Source organism: Colias philodice, chromosome 13, assembly GCF_061535455.1.
Source record: "Colias philodice isolate Cphi_HAF_F1 chromosome 13, ilColPhil1 Martin Lab GWU primary, whole genome shotgun sequence".
Classification (NCBI taxonomy): Eukaryota; Metazoa; Arthropoda; class Insecta; order Lepidoptera; family Pieridae; genus Colias; species Colias philodice.
The window spans coordinates 11,143,475-11,168,337 of NC_143098.1; the positions used below are offsets into that span (position 1 = coordinate 11,143,475).

The 24,863-nt window shown below is 33.3% G+C and overlaps 3 protein-coding genes across 5 annotated transcripts in view; 2 read left to right on the top strand and 1 right to left on the bottom strand.

Moving 5' to 3' along the window:
* Positions 1-1,715: 1,715 nt before the first annotated feature.
* On the bottom strand, positions 1,716-9,125 carry Cp110 (Centriolar coiled coil protein 110kDa). Of its 3 annotated transcripts, XR_016316516.1 has the most exons (7): positions 8,562-9,125; positions 6,187-8,109; positions 5,499-5,687; positions 4,650-4,786; positions 3,833-3,918; positions 2,489-3,080; positions 1,716-2,403 (listed from the first exon to the last, which is right to left on the bottom strand). XR_016316516.1 is itself a non-coding variant. In XM_089702831.1 (6 exons), the coding sequence occupies exons 1-6, from the start codon at positions 8,652-8,654 to the stop codon at positions 3,010-3,012; spliced, it is 2,499 nt and encodes an 832-aa protein (XP_089558957.1). In that variant the 5' UTR covers positions 8,655-9,125; the 3' UTR covers positions 1,716-3,009. The 3 variants fall into 3 exon arrangements, 2 of the variants coding, with proteins under 2 accessions (XP_089558957.1, XP_089558958.1); XM_089702831.1 differs by having other exon boundaries at positions 1,716-3,080; XM_089702832.1 differs by lacking the exon at positions 3,833-3,918 and having other exon boundaries at positions 1,716-3,080.
* Positions 9,126-10,149: 1,024 nt separating this feature from the next.
* Icmt (isoprenylcysteine carboxylmethyltransferase ste14) lies at positions 10,150-12,598 on the top strand. Its single transcript, XM_089702833.1, has 5 exons — positions 10,150-10,555; positions 10,736-10,994; positions 11,216-11,325; positions 11,736-11,843; positions 12,297-12,598. Exons 1-5 carry the CDS (start codon positions 10,328-10,330, stop codon positions 12,474-12,476), a joined length of 885 nt encoding a protein of 294 aa, XP_089558959.1. The 5' UTR covers positions 10,150-10,327; the 3' UTR covers positions 12,477-12,598.
* A 4,333-nt stretch (positions 12,599-16,931) lies between these two features.
* The window catches only part of LOC149483678 (uncharacterized), a 28,935-nt gene continuing 21,003 nt past the window's right edge, over positions 16,932-24,863 (top strand). The window contains exons 1-2 of the mRNA XM_089702834.1: positions 16,932-17,193; positions 18,944-19,130. Coding sequence (XP_089558960.1) covers positions 17,001-17,193; positions 18,944-19,130 — 380 coding nt within the window. The 5' untranslated portion in view covers positions 16,932-17,000. The remainder of the gene's footprint in view (positions 17,194-18,943; positions 19,131-24,863) is intronic.

Here is a 24,863-nt window from a genome sequence, read left to right on the forward strand (position 1 = left end):
CTTAGCCTCTTTAGGGATATTTTGTGACCTTTCCAAAGCATTTGACTCTGTAGAACGTTCCGCTTTATTTAGGTTAGTGGTACCCGAACTAGGGTTTAGATCAGAACCTCATAGCTTAATTTTAATACTTTCAGAATATGATACAAACCGTTTTCTTGAGTGCAGGAAGAACTTGCGGCGCGTCGATTAACATTGTATTTGTCTATTACATTAAGTAACTTTAAAATTGTACTCAAAAATTTTGAGTTTATGAGACATTGTCCTAACTCGACTCTCGAGTTTATACACAAGGAACAGACAAAATAGTACCTAACGCTTGTACTGTGATTGTATTACAGTTTTCTAAAATAAAATATAAACATTTGTGGGTAAACTGAGGAATAAATAAAACAACTCATATTTTTAAAATGTTTAATGTAAATTAGTTCACAAAAAATATATTTAACGTGACCTTAGTTGTACAAGCGTTTCATAATTTTGAATTTGTGCCGAATATTGGTTAATTACCAATAATACAACTGACTAGCGCGAATTATCGCTTTACATAATTTTTAAAAGCTACAACTAGCAAAAAACTAAACTACATATAAATTTACTGTGACATGTTGGAATTTTAAAAAATATAATCTACAGATTTAAACGATTGTTAAAAATTAATCCATGCATTTTGTAATTTCAAAAACTATTTACGAATGTATTCTATGTCATAATTTTTAACTATTAACTGATTTACAAGCTTAAAATTACAATTTATGAAATCTTTAATTCCAACAATGTCCAAAAAAGCCAATACAAAATTTAAAACTAAAACTACCCGCACTTAAAGCCAATATTATATAATTGGTTACACAACCACAAAGCCTCTGCTGGAAGCTTGTCATTATTATAATAATTATTGTACCTGATTCATATTGTTATTCACAGCTAATAATATGGTAAAAACGTGCTTCAGAAAAATCTTTATTTCCTTCAGCATCATATTTAATAACGAAGATATCTTATAATAATTGTCAGTAACATAAAATCTGTGATATATTTATATTTAAAGATATTTTTACATTATCTAGTAACTAGTTGAAACATGTAACTTTAATATAAAAAAAGGTTTTTCGGAAAATAAGTGAAAACTGGACTGCTTTTGGATGAAATTTCACACATATTTTACAAGTAAATGCTTTGATTGTTTGCTTTGTTATATGAAATCTATGAATTACAGGTAAATTAGCTTGGAGAAATTTTTGCATATGTAGTGGTGTGTATATTACTCAGATCTTAGAGCGCGTTTCCACTATATCGTTCTGGCCTATACAAAAATGTTTCGATATCCTAACATTACTATTTAATTTTATACTTATTCCTAGCAACACTTTTGTTTTCAATAAAAACAAGTTTTTATTTGAAAGAAAATGGTTTTGACTTTATAAAAAAAAATATATCATTCAATTTTACGTCCTTGAGCAAACGACAAGGCGACTACCGTGAAACAATAAAATATCGTGTCCATAATAATTTGTTTCATAATTAATATTTGACCATAATAATTACGAAACAAAACAAATAAATAAATCGTCACTTGATAGTGGAAAGTGGAAACACGCACAAAACCAGAATAAACCAGTTTACGCTGTCCGCAGGTGCCACGTGCAGTCGTTTGGTACCGTGAACATAAAGCACACATTTAATTCAAAAATTATAATTATTATGTACGTAATAAATTTTGTATTTGTTGATTGTTGTTATTATTTGTTATTATTGTTATAATATTTGTTGAAGTGAATTACATGTCCCGCAGCCGGAGGCCCCAAATGAAAACTCAGATGTACTTAAAAACTACATTTAATAGCTAAAATGAGACTTTTACACCCATGTCTGCACGATGCAGACTGCAGACCGGAGTTAAAGAATGAATTTATACAGTTTAATAATTATAAAGACGTAAGCTTGGATGCTAACTAAGGGAAATCGCATCCACATTCTATTCCCGTGCGAACGGCGTATTCAGCAGTTTTGTATGAAGGCAGGGCCATAACTAGTGTTTAATTTGTGTGTAAGTGTTGTAACTTTATATTGTTAATTCAAAATGGCTCCAGTGTTAAAACATGGTCGAGGCAAGCCTTTGACTTCTCAAACTAAAGAATTAAACTTTAAATGTCGTTTCTTTTTCAGGTTAGTAAATTTTTCATTTTAGTAACATTGTTAATGTAGAAGTTATATGTATGTTAAATGTGCAAATATTAAAATAAAGTCTCATCTTTTTCAGAGGAGAAACACATATAGTTTAATTTAAAATCCCTTATATATATAAAATAAAAACTAAAAATAAAATGTTGTTTTATTTTATTTGCTGACCATACACTACTACAAACGCAAAAATTTCTCCAAGCTAATTTACCTGTATTTACACTGAAATAGATTAAACGAAACACTATCACTATCATTTTATCGAAAAAAAAACCTTTTCACTAAAATTTGTCGCCATATACTCAACTATTTTTCATCAAACATATCAGAAACACAATAAAAATTAACTTTTTCAATCAATAAAAGACTGGTTTAAATTCCTTGGAATGTAAATTATTAAACAAGCTTTGCAAATTCAGTAAGTGCTTAATATTTTTATTTTTAAAGAAACATTGAATGCATCAACATGATTAAATTCGTTAAAAGCTACAAATCCAATTTATAAAAATAAATGCTGAGACATTAAGTTATATTCAATAACATACAAAAAAAATGCAAATCAAGAACTATTCACAAATTTCTTTGCAATAAGATTCAATTTTTCAATCCAATGGGAAACATGTAATAAATAATTATGGAATAAAGGTCCGTTTCCACTAAGTGGTGTATATTTAAAGCGAAGTCGGTTAAGGTACGTTTTCACTGAGTGTTTATTATACAAGCGAAGTCGGTTAAGGTCCACTGATATTATAAAAGCGAAGTTGATTAAGGTTCATATAAACTGTAGTCCCGCAGCCAACACCTCGCGATAAAGTCAGGCACGCACGGTCAGCGCCACGGGCGTCGCCGCGGGCTCGGCATATAGCGCCGGACTACACTCTTCTCGCCGCTAAAGGTCTCTGTAATTATAATAGATCAATAAATTATTAATAATAGAGGTAAGTAGATATTTTTAACTTTGTTTGTATGTAGAATGTGTACGAATAATAAGTTACTAGAAAGCGTTCAAATTGGTTCAGACAATCCGGCTCGAAGGACCAATTGCCACTAAATGTCTCTTTAAATAATTATATAACTTTGTATGTGTTTAGGGTAAAAGTAATAGCGCAGTTAGCATTCACACAAATTTGGACTAGATACATTCGGCTCAATAAACCAAAGGAAATATAGGTCTGATCATAAAAATTATTTTATTTTCACATGTAACGTAGAATATTTTTATATCGCGGGTCAATCCGGGCGAAGCCGGGCAAGCAGCTAGTGCTTAATATACTAATACTTATAGATATAGACAAACAATTTCTTACCAGTACACAAACACATGCAAATCTGATACTACGTAAACAAAACATAAGCTTGATTCACCAGACTCCGCAACAAAAACAACAACTGCTTGAAAAGAGAAACAAACAACAGACAGGTCGTGCAAAAGAAAAAACAAGCATACACAAAAAAGAGCGTGTATCGAGCACACGTGTCAGAAGTGAAACTTTTTTGGCAAGATTCAAAGATACCAAAATCGTCGCCTTACTTCATGACGTGACGGTATTGCCATAACGCCACCTTGAAATTTAACAATGCGCCTAAAGAAGTTTCACTTCAAAAACGAAAATAGACGTGCACAACAAGAGGTTAACAATTCTAATGTTACCATAGTTGGACTGAGTCATGAGATTGGTCGGCGCTCGCTTCGCGCGCGGCGGGAACGCGCCGCAGTGACTTTGCGACATTAGGTCCCTGTTGTACACACACCTTTATGATTACCACCACCGATTGCATTTATTTACATACAATATCATTCAATTTAATGAACAATTCAATTCGCATAAAACAAAATCCATGCGTTTTTCGTTCAATAAAAAACCACGCATCACGCATCGTAGTTCAAAACACAAACACACACACACACACAAGTGATATTATTCTAGATTCTAGAACATTGCTTAATACGTAAAGCTACTTAGAACATGTATATTATTAGTACATACAATGATTTATTCTACTTCTTGGTCTAGGTACTCGACCCTTTTTCATATCCTTAAAAGTATACCAACCTACTCTTGTTTTATCAAATGCTTAGAAAGTACTTCAAGATTCAAATATACACAAATATTCTTACTTTTTCTTGTTTTTCTTTCGATACACAAAAAAATTATATCGACACAAAAAAACGGGCTTTTTTTTAGATTTTCTACAGTTTACATTTCAAACACGTAAAAAAATTTTTTGTGGTTTTATGAAACCACGGTAAAAGTGAAACTGTTCGAACGGTTCCGAACACTGCTTTGTGTAGCGCATGTCGCGTGACGGTCGGCTGCCGAGTAGGTATACCTACTCGGCAGCCGCGATACACGCGACATGCGCTACACAGACCAAAAAGTTTGAGACGATGTAATAAAAGTTTCACTTCAAAATAGTCTCACACACATATTTTCAAACATTTTACAACAAAAAACACATCCACTCACGTGGGCCGGTGTTGTCTCGGCGGCGGTCGGCTCGCGAGTGAGCGCCGCCGGCCGCGGTCCGCTGCGATCATGGCGCATCTTTCTGCTGCGGTACTTGTTATGAACGTGTCGTGTAGTGTGTAACATGCTGCTGTTATCTGTTTGGGAATTTGATTATTTTTTTAAGAACAAGGTATAATAATATATCAGATACACATAAAAATTGCAAGATGGTGGGTAGTTTTCAAAATATCTCAGGGATTTAAACCTGTCAAAAATAATGTTAAAAATTTCTTTAAGTATGTTAAATCCATGGTTTGTAGGTAAAACAGCAAAAAACGAACCTAGCATAGAAATGTGAGACTTAACTATTATACTTATGGATCTCTAAACGATATTACTTGTCACGAATGAAATGCAGCTAATACAGAAACTGGAGCTTACATCAATGATTAATTACTTAAAAACTAACTCACTTTATACTCTACAGTCTATCTAACTTTATCTATGACATGGTAAAAACCTGTTACTTTGAATTGTGAATTGGAAATCATATGTTTTTTTTATATTTTTTAGACCATTATTGGTCGAATTATTGGCTTATCTTCTTACAATAATTGAGGTAGGTACATTAAACAACACAGTACGTCAATGAGTCTTACAAAATATCCTTTTGAAATTATCCAGTCGAAGTTATCACAAGAAAAGTTAACTGAAAATTACAAATACATAATTAAAACTATGATTGATTCATAAAGCATTCGAAATGTTAAACATTTTAAATCGCTGTTTTAATCTTTAACACTTAAATCCATTATAATCTCGTAAAATCACCAATACAACAATAGTTTAAGCTCCGTTTAACCTAACCTGCTGAATCAACCGTCTATGCAGGTCTACATCAGCTCCGCGGATCCCCTCGCGATCCTGGTGCAGCTGCAGCGCACACAGCAGAGCGTCCTTGATCGTCTGCACCGTGCCCTGCACCCGCTCCGTGCGCATCAACCGACGGACTAGATACCCCTTTACGTGAGCCACTATTTTCGTGGCTGCGGCTATCTTTGGTACATAAAATTGTTACCCTTAAGATTAAATCCAGGCAAAGATGCAAAGACTAACGAGAAGGGAAGAAAATTATCGGTAAAATATTGAAGGACTAAATAGAGAAGGTCAGGAAATAGGAGTAGGAGAAACAGGAAAGGACAATATAACAGGAAAGCAAGAGGTATACACAAAAATAGTGCTTAAGAAGATTTAATCAAGAAAAAGATGCAAGGATGTAATGGAGAAGGCCAGCAGCATAAGAAACAGGAAAGGACACCAGAACAGGAAAAGAAGAAAGTAGAAACAGATAGTCTAAATTACTACATACATGATATTAAAGCAATAAGAAGTGAATGATCAAGGCAAGAAAATGGATGTAGAAAAGATAAGCAATATTGAATGATTTGAATAGTCTATGTTACTTTTAAATATTGATTTTAAATGATTCAAGAATTCTACATGTTAAGATTCTAATTATTAATTACAAAATTGCAAATTATTGTAACTAAATTACCTCTTGTGGTGTGGCCTGCCGGCAAATACTTCGGGGCTTTCTGCCACACATGCTCTTTATTGAATTTTGTATTGTTTCTTCCATACTTTTTATGGCTCTGTCTGTAGACTTGCATGGTGCTATAAGCTGCATGGGCACTGCATTTGAAATATCATTATTACAAGGATCTATATTATGATAGGATTGACATTCTTCATTGTCTGACGGGAAGGTCACGTTAAGGTCAGCCATAGTATCATTCGTTCGATCGGTCAGAATAAGGTCGTAATCTCGGTCTGTCGATGCACTATCGTAAGTAAGCTTTCGCGAAGTACTCCTTCGTCCTGGTGATTGACTCTTTGTACAGTTACCATTGGACTGGCTTTTTGGAGGACTCTTTTCTTTCGATGGACACTTCGTCGCTTTCTTTATACTCCCAGTAATATCTCTAGACTTTTTTAAAACATTATCACAGTGGTTTATATAATTGTTCGTTTCGGTAAGCGTAGCAACTACAGGGCTATCGGCCGGCTCTGAATTTATCAATTGGCTCAAACTAACTGGACCTCTATCTGTATCTTTATCTCCCCAAGCTTCTTTCACATCATTTGACGGTTTTGGGCATATAGTTTTTAACTGGGAATATAATAAATTATTCTGTTCTTCAAATACTTGTTGTAACAACATCTGTTCCTTTTTCTGTTTCTCAACTAAGCTGGCCATTTGAATGAGTTGTTGTTTTTGGATTTTTTCGTAAAGTTCTCGTACACGCGCAGCTGGATCTTCTGATTCAGATATAAGTTGCTTAGGTGTAGGTGCTTTTTTGTCTACGCCGTTTGGAATTGGTGAAATTTTGGTGGAATTTGTTTTCGCTACAGGCGGATTAGCTGATTGGTTACGAACAGGGCTTGGGTTTTTCTTTATTTTTTGAATAGGCTCCGATTTATTAGTTGGTTTATAGATATTAGAAACTCGTTTATTTCTCTCTTGAACGAGCGATCTCGCTCTGCTGTGACTTACCGGCGCCGATTGCGTCACCTTTTTCGTTGCCGATTTCGTAACACCATTTTTATCTTTCGTCGTTTTCTTCAAACTGTTTTGCTTCAACTCCAAAGCCATGGAAGACCATTTCACTTTTGCAGTTTCTAAATCCCAACTCCTTCGCTTTTTATTCGGAGAGCTCAGGTTGGACATTGATTCACTCATGGATATTGAATTTATTTCTACCCCAGTGTTCAAAGATTGAACTTCAAGATGGGCCATTAGTAGAGGACTCGGTTTCAAAACTGTGTAAGATCGTTGGCGAGATAGAGGTATAACTTTCGAGTCTCTAACACTCTCTGTGTGGATATTATTAAGGGAACCCGTAAAGCTCTTGGAACTAAGAGAAGGGGGTCCTTCTTGATCAAATGTGATAGACAGAGGGTCGGATAAGACATCATTGTTTAGACTAATACTAAAAAATAATTTATCATCAACACTTTTCAGATTTTCCTTATTACTAACATCGGTGACATCTTTATTTAATTTTGTACATTCCCAGTCTCTTTCAGGTACTTCTACTGGATTTGGTGTGTTTGTTACTGTTTTGCTGTCGTTCAGACTAATGCTTAGGTCTATTATAAATTTGGATGGTGTTTTGGAAATACTGTCAATTTCACAGGTGTTCGGGGAATCAAGTTCGGGAGTGTTATTTTCGTTGCTATCTATAGATGTTACTTCTTTTTTAAGTGTGGGAGTAACATTGGCATTATATACTGCTATGTCTGTAGGGGGCAAGTTATCATTGTGCTCTGACTCTGGTAAATCGGGTGCATCAGTCTTATCGTCAATCGACTCAGTGTCACTCTCAACCATAAATATTTTTAGTGTATTTATCCTTTTCTCTACTTCTTGCGCTAACAACTTGTAGTACTGCATTTCTTTGCGACATTCTCTAGATAACTGAAATATTAAATATTAAGCTTATTTGCTGTAAGCATGTTACATAAATGTATTTACTTCGCCATTAATTGGTTTATGTGTTGTTTAATCTCTACTTATAATGTATGGTTAATATGACTTAATTATTATAACATTACAAATATACAAAGTTTCGGATATTAATTTAAAGATGTGTTCATGTACGGCATTATTTACATATAATTATCATAATAAATTGTAACATTGAAGGAACTTAAAAAATAATATTTTCTTTACTCTACAATTTTTTAGAAATAATAGTTCATATTTTACTACTCATAGGGTTTTTAATGATTATAATATAAAATAAATTAGAATTTGCAATCAATGTAGTACTTAATACTTAATATTGTTTACATATAATTAAAAAAAAAAAAAATTCAATTAAATTGTAAAATTTACGCAATAAAATATGGTAAATTTAATATACTTACAACAGGCGGAAGAAGGGGCACCCCATTTAATTTCATACAAGACGTATAATGACCCGACTGTCGCACGCACTTAACATCCCACGGATCGTTCATTTTGTCGGTTACATCAGCGAATTACTGAATACACGATACACTAATCCATTTTGACCACAAAAAGTTCTATAGGAAATTGTAAGTGCCGATAGTGATCTCAAATAATGTCCGTTAATATAATGAAAACTCGGCTCATTAAATCTGCGCTGATGTTGTCATAGGCGATTACGTCAGTTAATTAAACACTTCGGCACTTACATGGACAGCCGGTTAACAGATTCCATCTATTTACATTATTATATTCACTGCAGATGATGAGAAAAACATGCAGTTCCTTATTTGGTGGAAAACCCGTAGATAGCCATAATATTATGAATTTTCTACAAGTAAAGAAAATGTTTTGCTGTTTATTCGGAAATGTGAAGTACTTTATTAAATAAATAAGGATTACAATTTAAACTGTAAATTTTGACAAATATGAGATAAACGAGTAAAAAATATTTAAAACTTACGTAGATTTCTCACTTTTACTTTCTCGACAGTCAAATCACAGAGTCAAATCAAAACATTACGAGTTGCCATGGTCACGAAAAAAAAAAAAAAGTACATAAAGCGTTGTCTACACAAAAAAAAAAGCTCTTGAATGGCGAGATTGTAAATAATCAGGGTTTTGGGCTGTGGTTTTGGGATTATTTGAAAAAATTGAGCATAATATAATCGAATTACCTCAGTTTATATAATAATATGTATATATTTAATCATTCGATGCTTTTATAATAAGTTTGGCTTAATGGTGCTCTCTCACATTCGCGCTAATGACATAATACGTTGAACTAATATGAAGAAATTTGCAAATGTTCAATCCACGTTCAATCGAATACATTAAAATTCAATAATTTTCACATCACATAATTTTAAATTTTTTGTTGCCATACTATGGCTGTTTTCCAATTACAGAGCATAATGCGACTCAGTGCCGCACAATGCCGAATTATGCTGATGCTTAATTGGAACATGAAACGCACCAGCAGGTTGCGCTAACCTGTGGCGCTAACGTTCAGTGTTGAAAAAAAAAATATTCATAGAGTTAGCAAGAGTTAGCAATAACCTCATTAAGTAATTTGTAAATAAAGTGGTATACATAATAATTGGTTGAAAAATATTTACGGTTATTTTAAGTAATTTGGATTTTGATTATTTCATTAACATTTTTTTCAATGTTTGTACCTTCATCCATACTTATATTTATTTTTTTAACACAATTTGAATTAACTTTGATTATTTCGAAAAAACTACAATGAAACGAAAGCTTTAAAATTTTTTCCAACAATTAATAAATACCTACTAACGATAAATCGATTGCACGCATCAATTCACGCGCATTACTTTTTCTAGTGCTCGATTGTGCGAAGCGTTGCTGTAGTTGGAACATTCAACGTTAAGCATTATGCCGCATAATGCGCTCTAGTGCTGTAATTGGAAAACGGGGTTCACTAGCATTATGCAGTTGTCATCGCTATTTTTAAAATGTCATTTTCGTTGTTTTGACAGTTGACAAACCAAGTCACCGAATGGCGAATGTAAATTTGCAAGTGCACTTTTATTTTATACAATAAAAATGAGTCAGTGTCTAGTTTTCAACAGAAACATTCAGTCTCTTTGCATTCAGTGCTCAAACTTTAGCTAAGCGATAAATAGAAAATGATAGTGATTTTAATTTGAAAGAAATCATCATGAGTTCCAATACACAGAGTGTTCTGCATCGTCCTATATGCCCTGCGGCGATCCAGGCTTTCAGTTTTTTCAGCTTATCATCAATTATATTTATTATTACTTTATTTTCTGGAAGCATATTAGGCTTTACATCGGAATTATGGGCACTTACCTACTGGGGACCGGCGTTATATTTTTGCCTGCTTAATTTTATACTTCGCTATTATTACAAAGGCTTCGCATATGATGTAAGTGGATTAAATCGTATTATTAACATTTCTATATCTGAAATTAAATATAACTACGCATAATTATCTTTACAAGCATGCTAATCACTCATAAGCCTAATATGTATTATAGCATAGCAAAAAGTACATTCCTGCTTAGTTCATGAGAAATATTAATTATTATTTTGCTTGTTCTACTAGGTGGCAGTGAGAGCAGCATTTCTAGGTGCAGTTTTTGCCACTGGGTTGTACTTAACCAAGTTTGAGTACAGTTGGAGAGCCTATGGGTTATACATCATGGTTCTATCAATTTTTCACTTCTCCGAGTTTATGGCCGTGGCTCTCACAAATCCCAAGACTCTGACAGTAGACTCATTCATATTAAACCACAGTGTACAGTACTGGGTTGCTGCGGTGGCCAGCTGGATTGAAATGGCAGTGGAATCTTACTTCTTTCCTAGTAAGTAAATTGCAATTTATTAGTTACTTTTCAGCAGTAAAATTCTAATTCTAATATTTACTTATACAACACTTCTTCTAGAAGCACTTTTAAGTAACTAACTGGTTCAGAAATTCCAGTTAAGTTTCTACAAAGAAAAACCGGCAAGAATTTCTCTAGCTACCATTCTATCTAAATTCTTCTAAATAAATAAATATGAATCCTATGAATATAATTTTCAGAATTGAAAATGTCACTGTGGTTGTCCTTATTTGGTTTTGCAATGTGCATTGGAGGGGAGTTCTTAAGGAAAATGGCAATGTTTACAGCGAAAACTAACTTTAATCATCATGTAAGTATGTTTTGTAAAGAATTAGGTTAAAAAGTGGATTTTGCATAATTAAAACTTTGTATATAATATTTACATAGAATAAAACTTTCAAAACCTTTAGAGCGTATACGCACTATGCGGGTAGCCGCATTGCGGGTAGCCGTCCGGCTGACCGCAAGCACAATTATGTACGTAATATTCATTTCTATGCGCACTGTGCGGTCTGCGGTTACGTACATAATTGTGCTTGCGGTCAGCCGGACGGCTACCCGCAATGCGGCTACCCGCATAATGCGTATAGGCTCTTAGATTACAATCTATCTCATGAGATTGTAAATTTTCGAAATATTGTATTCCGTTACATATGCTTACAATTGAATACTCTAATTTTAAATTGAAATGAATTATAAATTTAAAATAATTGGTTTCAGGTACAAACGGTAAAAAAAGCTGACCATCAACTAGTGACACATGGCGTGTATGCTTACTGCCGACACCCAAGCTATGTGGGTTGGTTCTATTGGTCTATTGGGACACAGGTTTGTTGTATAAGTTTTAAAAACTAGTTGTTTCTGTAATTTGTAAAAACAAGTAGTTTGAAATTAGTTCTGCATGTTTTTACTACTGAGAAGAAAAGTCATAGAACTTGATAGTTAATCTTTTGAGAGTATTTATATTTTATATATACTTACTCGATAAATCCAAATATTTTAAGTTTTATGGCATTGAAATATCCAGTTGGCTCATAAAACCGGAAGAGTGGAAAAAATTCGATTGTTGATTTGCTGGGCGCATAGCAAAATATTCGTATTATATTATATTTTTTTTCTATTCTCAAAAAAATCCTCATTTATTGTTCTCATTTGAATGCTATAAAACTTAATATCAAATTGACAATACTTACAAAAGGGATCTACATTTTCTTTTGTATTTTATAACACAATGGAGTTTGAAATTTTTCATAATAAATATAAATGTTTTTTTCATCACAGATCATACTGCTCAACCCGGTATGCGTGTTAATCTACGCACTGGTCTCCTGGTCGTTCTTCCAAGAGCGTATCTACGCTGAGGAGATGTTCCTCATATCTTTCTTTGGGAACCAGTACCTGGTGTACCAGAAACAGGTCGGCACCGGGATTCCCTTCATCCAGGGTTATATACCCACCTGATATAAGAGGAAACATTCCATCGTGAGACGGTTCTCATGGTGAAGTGGGACGAACAAACAAAAAGATATGATACAGTGAAGAAACAGTTCGTACTAAAAAGTGGGGCAAGCATAGAAAAAATATTGAAATGGTGTTTACTGTGCAGTGTTTTAGTGATTATTAAATTATTAAGTGTTAACAATGCTATTATTGTCTACTAGCTAGCTGTATTCCGTGATTTTGTCTGCATTTTAGATTACCATGTATATTCCAAGACATACTTAACTGTTCACAATAAATTACCTAGGTAATTCAATTTAATATAGATTAGAACTTCAAAACTGAAAAAAACAGTTATCAAAGGCTAAGCTACGTAGCTGTTATGGTAACATACATAGTATTAATATATCCTCAATTTCAAAAACAAAAAAACAAAACTATATCAAAAGACTAACTTTTAAGAAAAATCATCTTAAACAAAAACTAAGGGCTGCCAAATAATTACCATTTTGTGCGAACAGAGTCTTAGGCGCACGCTAGTTTTTTTTTAATAAAAGTTTTTATATAGACCTTGCTGACTAGTCGACTTGTGTATTTCCGTTACTTAATATGAAAAAAACTAACTTTTTCTATAACTTTGAATAGATAAGTAAGATTTTAATATACCTATCTAAATAAAAATATAGTCTTTCTACTTTTCGAAAGAATTTAAATTTCCTATTCAATTTATATACCTAATGTCCTAATACGTAAATATTTGAGTATGTATTCATGTATAGAGGTCTGGCGATTTTTAATTCTTTATTTTGTCTTATGAATAACATCTACTATTTTAAAGATAATTTGGGATAACAGTTTGTATCAATTAAATAAAAAGTGTGTTATGCATTTATAAAATTACTAGCTACTCGGATGGGATTCACCCGGGAAGACATTTATTGTAAGATTTTTAATAAAAAAAAATAAAAAAAAACAATTATTAAAATTTGTTCTTGAGTTATTATAACTAACATGACTGTTTCATATGTATAGATATAGATAGTGTAAATATTTCTGAATTTTTGAATTCACCATAAAATGTTAAAAAAGTTACAGTTACAATTTACCCTATAATTATATAAGTATCATATCATAGCACAATCTTTTGTGTTCATATTTATCGGTAAATAAGTAGTTAAATGTCATTAACTAGGCATTTAAATATATTCTTGCTGTTATTTTAAATTAAAATCAAACTATCATTGATGATGCATTTTTTATTGTAATTAGGATTAACTACTTACATTATTTCGTTATTAAAAATTACCTACTAAGATATTAAATGCGTTTGCATGTAAATTGTGACATATAATATTATGTGATGTTTGTGTTACGGTTGTGAATGTAATCAATAAAAAATATATAAATGATTCCGAAGTTTAATTTATCCTTCTCTCCCTGTATCCATTGAGGCTCTAAATATATATCACAATTCACAAATAATATAAGACAAGCCATCTGTATACAAGTCAAAGTCGAAGAAAGTCAATAATAACAATTATTTCATAACCAGTATTATAAACAAGAATGTTTGTTTGTTTTTCTCGTCAAAACAAAACAACGTACTGACGTAATTGTGTGAGTATAGTTACTTTCGAGAACTGAAAAATATTATAGACTAGACTATTTAGTATGTATTATCCAGAAATTATGCAAGACAAAATAAAAAAGACGTGTGGCACTCGGGGACAGCCGTGGTAAAGCTATTACATAGCGTGCCTTCAAGCCACACCTCCGAGTGGGGAGCGTGAGGTTTTTTCGTTACGGTCCCCTCGCTCAAGGCCCGCGATAGAAGCTATGCAATAGCTTAAAAAATAAAACCGGTGTCCAATTATACAAATAATAATATTTTAATTAAGTATGTTGCTTGCATAAATTTACGATTCATAATGAAGGCTTTTTTATTTATTTATCCAGAAATTATTGAACTGTTAGGTACTGATCCATGATAAGTGTACAAAGTATAAATTAAATTTGTACGTATTAACATGGGTCAAAATCGAGTCTAAAGGTGTTTTTCCACCAATAATGTGTAGCGAGCAATGCACAGAGGAATGTGTTTGTAAATAGGTAACTATGTACCTACAGTGTACACATCCTCATTCCTCACACACAAAAAGCACCCTTTTAAAAAACAAAACACTTCAGATTAGATTTTGGGCATTGATGTAGAGACGTTTTTGCGTAGTACACGAGAAAAGCCGCAGGCGGGAAACTAGTTTTTGAAAAGATTTATGAGATAAAGTAAAGACATTAGGCATTCTTAACCAAAATATGGATAATTAAAATTAAATTAGTCCCCATAAACGTTACACAACACTGAAAAGATCAGCTTCACATGATTAACGACTTTCACAAATTGCTTTCAACTTGTTATTGTGTCATTTTACATTACTAGTAAAGTGACCGGTCTTTACTTTCTTCTGTATAAACATTATATAATCTTGGTATTGACCATCGCGATGTCAATGTTACAGCATTTGTTTAAATTGCTGTTTCATATTATTTTTACAGCGTCCTTTTTTTCAAAATCTTAATACATATACATATATAAATCTCGTGTCACAATGTTTGTCCTCAATGGACTCCTAAACCACTTAACCGATTATAATAAAATTCGCACACCATGTGTAGTTCGATCCAACTTGAGAGATAGGATAGTTTAAACATGTGGGTACCACGAGCGAAGCCGGGGCGGACCGCTGGTATTATTATGTAGTTGTGAATTGCGAATCTGTAATGTGTTATGTGTACCTAGAGTTTGATTATTTGAGTTGAATGGTCTTTTCAAAAAATAGTTGCAAAAATTGGAAAAAATAAATAGAAATACATAACTACTATGGGGGATGGGGATAATATTCGTAATGCAATTCATTATGTTCTATTTAAACGATTTTTATAAAGATCAACTACATACATATAAACATAACTACTTATAAACTTGCGACGAAGTAAAATGAATTATCGATTGTATAATAGGTACCTACCATGGTTCATTACTATCATTCATATCATCATCATCATCATGAGTGATGAGTCCATATACGTTCCCATTGCTGGGACACGGGTCTCTTAGGTACTTGTCATATAATCCACCACGCTGGCCTTTAGTGCGGGATCATTCATATATATATGTAAGTATCTGCATCAATCATCATATAATTTAATTTACATAATAATAGTATTTCTTGTTGAGAAATTTAATAGCAGGTTAGAGTGGTTTTACAATGAGAATGTTATCCATTATGACATGTTCATGTGATTATGAGCGATAAAATAATCATTTTTAAGTATAATAAAAATGTGCAGTAAAATAATTATCGTGAAGCATGATCGTTATCTTCAATTATAACTGTCTCCGGTTTTAAACTTGTATTGAAAATTTTTCCAAGTAAGCTTTGATATTATATCTTACTAGCTGTTGCCCGCAGCTTCGCTTGCGTGGAAAAGATAAATTTTCATGGTATAAGTTTTCATCCCCTATTTTACCCCTTTAGGGGATGAATTTTCTAAAATCCTTTCTTAGGGGACGCCTACGTTATGATATCTACCTGCATGCCAAATTTCAGCCCGATAAGTCCTGTGGTTTGGGCTGTGCGTTGATAGATCACTATCAGTGACCTTTGAGTTTTATGATATACTAGTGGTCCGCCCCGGCTTCGCCCGTGGTACATATTTCGCAATAAAAGGTAGCCTATGTCCTTTCTCGGGTATCAAAATATCTCCATACCAAATTTCATGCAAATTGGTTCAGTAGTTTAGGCGTGATTGAGTAACAGACAGACAGACAGAGTTACTTTCGCATTTATAATATTAGTATGGATAAAGATATCAAAAGACAAGTGATTAGCGAACTGACTCATAATATTTAAATGTAGAGACTTGTTAGAGACATGTAGAGACTAGAGTTTTTTTGACGTCTATGGAAACTAATGCATTTTAGATGCAAGTTTTTTACGCAGAAATTATAGGTATGTAGGTACACTCATTTTAGACCTATCAATACTCATTTTTTTTAAACTTAACGGTCCCCTTGGTACAGTGATGCGTAATGCGTAAGCTATGCGTGAGCGTCAAAACAAGTGCCATTTGTGCGATTCCCGATGGGGAGGATCACCAAAAAATGCTTCGCTTTGGCAGGGCAAAGAAGGTGATCACTTAAACTTACAAAATATGTACAGTGAAACTGATACTTAAACATAGTGCATCTCCCCATACCCCACGAAGGGACATGAGACATATTTTGCTAGGAAGTTGCGATAAAGCAAAAGTCAGACCATCAAATCCTGTACTACCGGCTACACGCTAAATTATCCATAGTGGCCAATGCTTCAGCTATGGACAATCAATTAATATGTGCTACCAGTTGTTCACAAATCGTGACGTGTGTATCAACTATCGCCTATCAGTATCAGTGAAATTGATGACGACACGCGAAGAAAGCAGTAAGCACCTCAGTCCGCGTTCAACCACCGAGCGGTGCGCACGTCATGGACAATTGACACAATGTCGTTTCGTAGACTCCTCACCGCGATGCGATCCGCCCGGGACGCCATACACCGCGGCGCCCCGATGGCAGATGGAGTCCTAAAATCCTTATTGAGTGTTGTGGTGATCTGTTGCATTGCTGTGTCCTCCCCGCAGGCGGCGTCTGCGAAGCCCTTCACCTTCAGCTTACCGGCGAGCTGGTCTCTTGCAGGTAGTTAATCATCATTGTACAATAAACGGATTTTAAACAGGTTAAAAAACAGGTGTATCGGATTTTTTACCGCTGTTACGGATGATTTGGTAAATAGATACGATTAAATGCAATTTAATTCGTTGCGTGTTGATTAAATTAATTATAATTAAATGGTAAAAAATAATGTGAAACAAATTATATAATGAGAGCACAAATAAATTCAGGTTTCAGTGCAATTGTCGCAGTGTTACATAAAATATAACTTTCGGCATTGGAAGTTAAAAGTTGGCTCCGACTTCGGATAGCTTTTGAAAGCTTGTAGAGTTTTCACTTTCAATGAAAGCCATTTTAATTTTTTAAATCAATTTTTTTATGCAATTTTTAATTTTCATTTATTTGCAATTCCATTTAAACAAACTGTAATCTTAATAAAAATCGGAAATTCTTTATTGAACTAAAATTGTATCGCACTTCCTATAAAATAATCGCAGTTAATTTGTTTAAATTAATAAGTACTCAATTATGTTTAAAGACCTTCATTTTGTACCTATAGTTTTAGTTCTAACATGTTATCCGAGCAAACCAAGGATTGATCCCTAGTATTTATATATAAAATATATTTTTTTTTGTGAGACTCTACTTTTGTCTCTATATTACATAAGTATTATCTCTAAGTTATTCTTATATTTTTCAATCAAGCCAGTAAATATTTAATTTAGTACGACTCTACAATAACAATAACTCTCTTCATTATTTATATTTTCTACGACTCTATATGACAAAATTATAAAAATGAACAATAAAAAGTATTGAATTATCTTATATATAAAAATGAATCGCAAAATGTGTTGGTAAGCGCATAACTCGAGAACGGCTGAACCGATTTCGATAATTCTTTTTTTATTATATTCCTTGAAGTACGAGGATGGTTCTTATGTAGAGAAAACGTAAATATTATGTACCACGGGCGAAGCCGGGGCGGACCGCTAATTATCGATAAAAATGGGTAGGTAACAAATTATAATTTAAAAATTTATTGGTTTCAAACATGATGATGAATGAATTATTTTTCGTATTTTTACATTTATTTTCGTAAGCAAAGCTCTAGATATCAATTCAATATTACTCTTCTAAAATATTGGTAGTTTCTATTGACGACCGGAAGATATTACTTTTGATTTTGGATAGAGAACGATATAATAGTTTCCGCCGGGCGTAGAAAGATGATAAACGAGTTTAAAATCTAGTAAAATTTCTAAAGCCTATCAATAATTTTTAATGCCTTCTCATTAACATACATTTACAACAAGTAACATATTTAAAATACGATTTAATTTCAAAATTCTTTTACCCAATATATGAACATCCAGACGCAGGCATATTAACGTGACCGAAGACCGACAAAGTTACTTTTAAAATAATTTGACATTTAAGTTGTATTCACATTCAAGTTACCAAGGGAAAAGAAACAAAAAAGTCATCAATATAGGTAAACCATATAAAAGTTTATAAGTACAGTACTTGTAAACTTATGGCGCGAATTTGTAGAACTTCTTTCACTTATTTTTACTTCAAAGTATGCACTATGCATGCAAACAGCTTCTCGGTTTATAAGACCAAGTGATTTTTTATTTTTTTATAACTTTGGGTCAAGCTGTAGAGCAAATAGTAGGTTAAGATGATCGCTTACCATCTGGCGAACCATACGCTCACTTGCTGTGACATAAAAATCAACACTCGAAACGACACCAAACCTTCCAATTCCCAGGTCTCGTCGGCAGCGTCGGCGCGAGATCGGACAATGCAATCAGCAAGGACCCCGGAGTGAAGCCGTACTCCGGGAGACGGGTCGCCAACGACACCCTGAGGATGATATACTTCCATGACCAGACTGTCGCGGTGGTGGAACTGGGGGAGGATAAATTGCTGCTGAACTGCGAGCTCATTGAGACTTAGTGAGTATATAATATTGGTATAACTAGTATTTTTACATCGATTTTAGTTGCATACTGCATTTAAATATGTTTCTGTCATCAAAGCTCAAAGGTAACTAAACTTAAAAATATGCTTACTAAAAATACTTGCTGAAAACAGGCGTTATAGAACGTTTTGATTGAGTTGAATATCTTTGATGAGGCGGCTTGTTTCCCTATCAAATATGTGTCAGATGATATAATTTCAAAAACCCATTTGAATCGGAAAAAAGTACGTCATATTAATTTATACCTATTTACTGTCACCGTTACCGTCAAGGATTAAAATATTCCATAACTGCTATGATCCCAAGCTTGAAAATTAACTACATATTAAGCAATCAGGCTCAAATATAATCTCCGATCATGGAACATGTGATGTGAAAGTATACCGCATCATGTTACATAACACCCGAAAACCAGCTTCATCTGTGATGTCATTTGAGAGAAATGAGGTGGGGTCATCCTTATAGCTAGGTCACGTCTAAAGTTGAGTTTGTTTGTTTGAATGAGCTAAGTTATGGAACCGGTTAAAATTGAAACATCATTTGTATTTGGACAGTCGATAAGGGGAAGGCTATGTCATATTATAACGATTAAAAGAGTAGCTAGTAGAGCATCGATGGAAAATATAAAAAATGTATAAATAATATGGCAATAACAGGCAAATATTATTTTTGAGAGCAGAGTTCCGTGGGTTATGAAATATTTTGTAAATCATCTGTAATTTTGCTTGACTAATGGACATGACTAAAATAATATACCGTCCGAATTGATAACCTCCTCCTTTTTTTTTAAGTCGGTTAAAAATAAAATTATTGTTGCGAGAAGTTAGCAGAATAATTAAGAAAACATTACATTATATTTAACACGTTCCTGCATTGCGGAAGCGCTATTGTGGCCCAAAAACCGCATCTTATAAATCTCAGGCTTTGCTGAGGCTTTATCGACCGATACACACTATATTTTTCTTGGCAACTGAGATCATAAATTAGCCTTCACTACAATAGAATATACCTAAATGTAATGCTCAGAGACAAATGGTTTTTATGGGATTGTAGAAGCGAATTTGAGACATCAATCAATTTATTTGCCTATTTTGAAAGTCGCGGATTGCAGTATCCCTATGTATGCTTAAATATATTAAACTACGCAACGGGTTTTTATGCATTTTTTTTAAATAGATAGAATGATTCAAGAGGAAGACTAGATAGTATATAATTATAATTCATTAGGTTTTAGACAAAGCGGGCGAAGCCGCGGGCGGAAAGCTAGTAAACAATATAACGTTAAAATGTTCTTGCCAGCAAAAGATAATTAGGATACTCGTGTACATAATAAATAACAATAAATTCAAAGTTGGATTTTCTCACCATAGATGAAAAGGTGAAATAGGGTAAGTCTACAATAGGTACACAAGACAAGCTTAAGCTAGGCAAGCGTTTTATAATAGAGTTAAAATCATGGTAGAGTATACTTTATATTTTGTTATCAAATTTATGCCAAAATCATTAATTAATCAACCAATTGCAAATTAATTTGTTTAATTACCGTAGCTTATTGGTTTGATTGTGCATAATTGAAATTCTTAATTAGGCTTATTAAAACAGCTTAAAAATAAGATTATTGATATTTTTCTGTTTAAGAATAAATAATAAGTTAACATCATTTTCTCTTTAATTTTATTTGAAAAATATAAGTGGAAAACATAGGGCCATCATTAAAAAAAATTGAACACCTAACTATGATGACCATTAAAATGTGATAAATTACACAAAGGGAATAATTTTTACGCTTTCCGCTCGTTGCAGTGATACATAAATGATTACTTTTTAATCTGTATGAATCTATACAGATAATAATTTAACCATCGTTGTTGTTGTCGTTCATCGCTTAGGCCGCCTTTCCATCTGCAAGAAAACTTCCGCGAGAAATATCCGACAGTCTGTCTGACAGCAGCTTGCAAGTCTACTTGCAGGTGGAAACGCGAAATTAGACTTGCAAGCTGCTGACAGACAGACTGTCGGACATTTCTCACGGAAGTTTTCTTGCAGATGGAAAGGCGGCCTAACTCTTATTTCTATAGGATTCTGTCTCCTAAGATCTTCAAACGATTTCCAATAGTTTTAGATATTTTATTCTATGTTGGTATTTCCTACTTCCTACATTCATATTTGCTTGAGCACGTAAGGTGGTTTCCCCAACCAACAAAAAATATGAATCTTTGAAATAAAATGAGGAAGTCTAACTTCTAAGAATTGATCGAAAACATTTAATATAAAAATTATTGAATTTTCTGCTCTACCTAATATAATATTATAATTTATGTTGTGATAAGTCGGCTAATAACTATTCTATGTTCGTTTGTAATGGAAAATGAAAATACTATTAAAACTCAAACTGAATAAATAAATCTTCGAGTTTGAGTTTTTATTAGATAAATGTTTCCCTTTGAGTTTACAAAAGCGAGCTGATAGCTAGGCCTTAGTTATATATTTTACTAGCTGCGCTCGCAATTTCACTCGCGTGGCTCCGCTCCTGTTGGTCTTAGCGTGATGATATATAGCATATAGCCTTCCTCGATGAATGGGCCTCCGAAAGACACCGAAAGAGTTTTTCAAATCGGACCAGTAGTTCCTGAGATTAGCGCGTTCAAACAAACAAACAAACTCTTCAGCTTTATAATATTAGTATAGATAAGTCAGTCAGACTCGAGTCATATGGCAAAGTGAGTGGTCTACTAAACCAAGGACAGGTTGAATTAATTAGAGCTTCGTTTACTAACTTCGTGTTAACTGTACGTGCTTCGTTAATAAATAAATAGATAACGATTAATGTAGATTATAAATGACGCATTAAAGAATATGTCACGAAGTTGATAGTACAACGATTAAATTTACAGTAATAAAGTATAAAAGGATGTTTACAAACAATGAAAAAATTGTATTGTAAATTGTATTAGCCTGTTGGTGGCCTGTTGTGTCTCAATGCTGGGCAAAGGCTTCCCCAAGGCAATTCTATGAAGACCAGTCTTTAGCAAATTGGTCCAGTTCATCCCGCCATTTTTTCTTCGGCCTTCCGCATCGCCTTCTAGCTGTGATGGGCTCAATAATGTCGTAATTTTGGCCCACAGTTCGTCCGGCATGCGACAAATAAAAAATTGAATCAATTTTTTTCTATAAACGTATTACGCAGGTAAATAAATTTATTATTGCAAATAGCGTTAATGCGATATAAATAATGTCTTTACAGAGGTGACAGGTCAGATAATAGATCGTAATAAGTATTATGGATCATATTAGATAAACAATATTGAAACTAATAATTATTAGGGAACCTACCTGTTGCATTTTATTGACTTGAACATAGTTACTAGTGCTATGCTATGTGCTATTCTGTGCTTGAACCGGATAAAAACTTCTGAAGCACCATAATAACATTTATATATACTTTTTTTTGAAGTGAAAACTTCTTTAGCGGCGTTGGGTATAAAATCTTAAACTCGCGTCAGGACACGTGGCCTGATCGAAAAAGCGTTAGACGGATTTTTTTTTAGCCCTTATATTCCATGCGTAAGACGGATACCAAACATGCTGAACGTTATAATCAAGTTTTCACTTCTGCCGGCACTCCCGGAGTGCAACCCGTCTTTTTTATCAAGTGGGGATATCTTGCCTAAGATCTTAGGCATCATTTATATACCTACCATGATTACAGATAAATTGTAATAAAATTATTTTTTATGCATCTAAGTATGCGATTGCTACATCAACTGCAACTTGCCCACCTTACAGACTAGGAGTTGAAGAAATACGCTAATTATAGTGTAATATTGTTACAAATTAGAATTCTTTTGTCGTTAGTTAATTATGATCAAAGCCAAATCTTTGTAATTTGTACTAAAATATCTTTCACCAACGCGAATGTTTATATTGTGGAATTAGCAGTACATTAATTAGGAAGTATTTATTATAATTGTAATAAGATTGTTCGGTCACTAGGGTTCAATTTAGATTGCGATATACTGAATGATGATTTTATAAAGAAAAAATACGTCTTGCTTGTATGATACTTTAGTTACGACTACTTTGTCAATTCAATCGGACATACCGCCCACCAAAACATATTGTTTTCAACTTAAATTCATTAACAAAAATAAACGATAGCATTTAAATAACAAAACTTCAACTTAACAATTATGATTGAGTACAGTGGACTGTATAACTGTAAAACTATAAATCCTTAACTACTTAATAGCTTGATTGTACATAGCTATACAATATTATGTTATGTTTTGGCAGGAATACATTTCATTAAGTTTTTTACAATCTATCACATTGAAAAAGTAACAAAATATTATGCAATATCTTACATTGACTTTAGGTAATTACTTAAACATTTTTACTTCATACATTAGATCTTCAAACAATTAAAACTTAAACAATTCTCAGAACTTCAACCTTTTGTAAAATAATACAAACAAATAACTTCAAAATTATTGTGTTTACAATTTCTTATCTTCTTCTAATTTTTATATAAAGTAATTTAGTTTCAATAACAATCGATACATATTAATTTAGCTTGTAAATACATAACTCATTTTTTAATCTATTTTATTTGGAAGTAAAACTAACTTTGATAAAGGTCTTTTTAACTCTTTACTGCCCTTACATTTTACTGTTACTATTCGTACTAAACCATCTGAGCCGGGATGGACTTCTTTCACGCAACCTAATAACCATTTAGTAGGTGGTAAGTCCTCTTCCTTAATTACAACGACATCTCCAATATTTGGTGACTGAATGTTGGTGTGCCATTTACTTCGTTGTTGTAATGTGTTTAAATACTCAGATCTCCAGCGGTGCCAAAAATCCTGAGTCATCTTTTATATACATCGCCATCTTGTGAGTAGGCCAGCATCAGCCTTAAGGTTAATGATCCAAAATCTGGTACGTATAAAGGACATCATTAACTGTATACCACCGTGTAACGTTCTAACATGAGCATCTTGTATTATTAATTTAGCTAAATGCACCTTCTGTGGTATGATTATGGGATGTTTTGTAGATTCTTCTATATTTGCCTTTTGTAATCTTCCACCAACTTTCATAATCCCATTTTCATCTAAAAATGGAGAAAGCTTGACTAGTGTACTTCTGGGTTTAACTCTTCCTTCCTTCTCTATATCATCCAAATCTTTTATATAAACAAGTCCTTGATAATATTTATTACACATCTTTAATACTTCTTCCATTTCTTCTACTTGTATGTATCTTTCTTTCTGACATTCTTCCTTAGGTCTCCAAAATCTTCTACAATATGACAAAACTCTTTTCATTCGCGATAAACTCGAAAATCTTTCCCAAATTGGTATTTCAAAATCTTCTTCTTTTGTGTTGTATAAACTCTTCAATTCTAAATCTGTTTCTGGAATATCCGTTTTTGTTGTGATAGTGTTACTTTTATCTTTCAGCCATTCTGGTCCATTCCACCAAAGATTCGCTCTCTTTAATTCACTAGCTTTAATTCCCCTTGACGCGATATCTGCTGGGTTCTCAGCAGATCGTATGTGATTCCATCTGCAGCAGTCCACAACTCGTAAAACATCTGCCACACGATTAGCGACAAAAGTCTTCCACTTACTTGGGTGAGATTGCAGCCACGATAAAACTACCATTGAATCAGTATAAGCGTATATCTGCGTGTTCGTCAGTT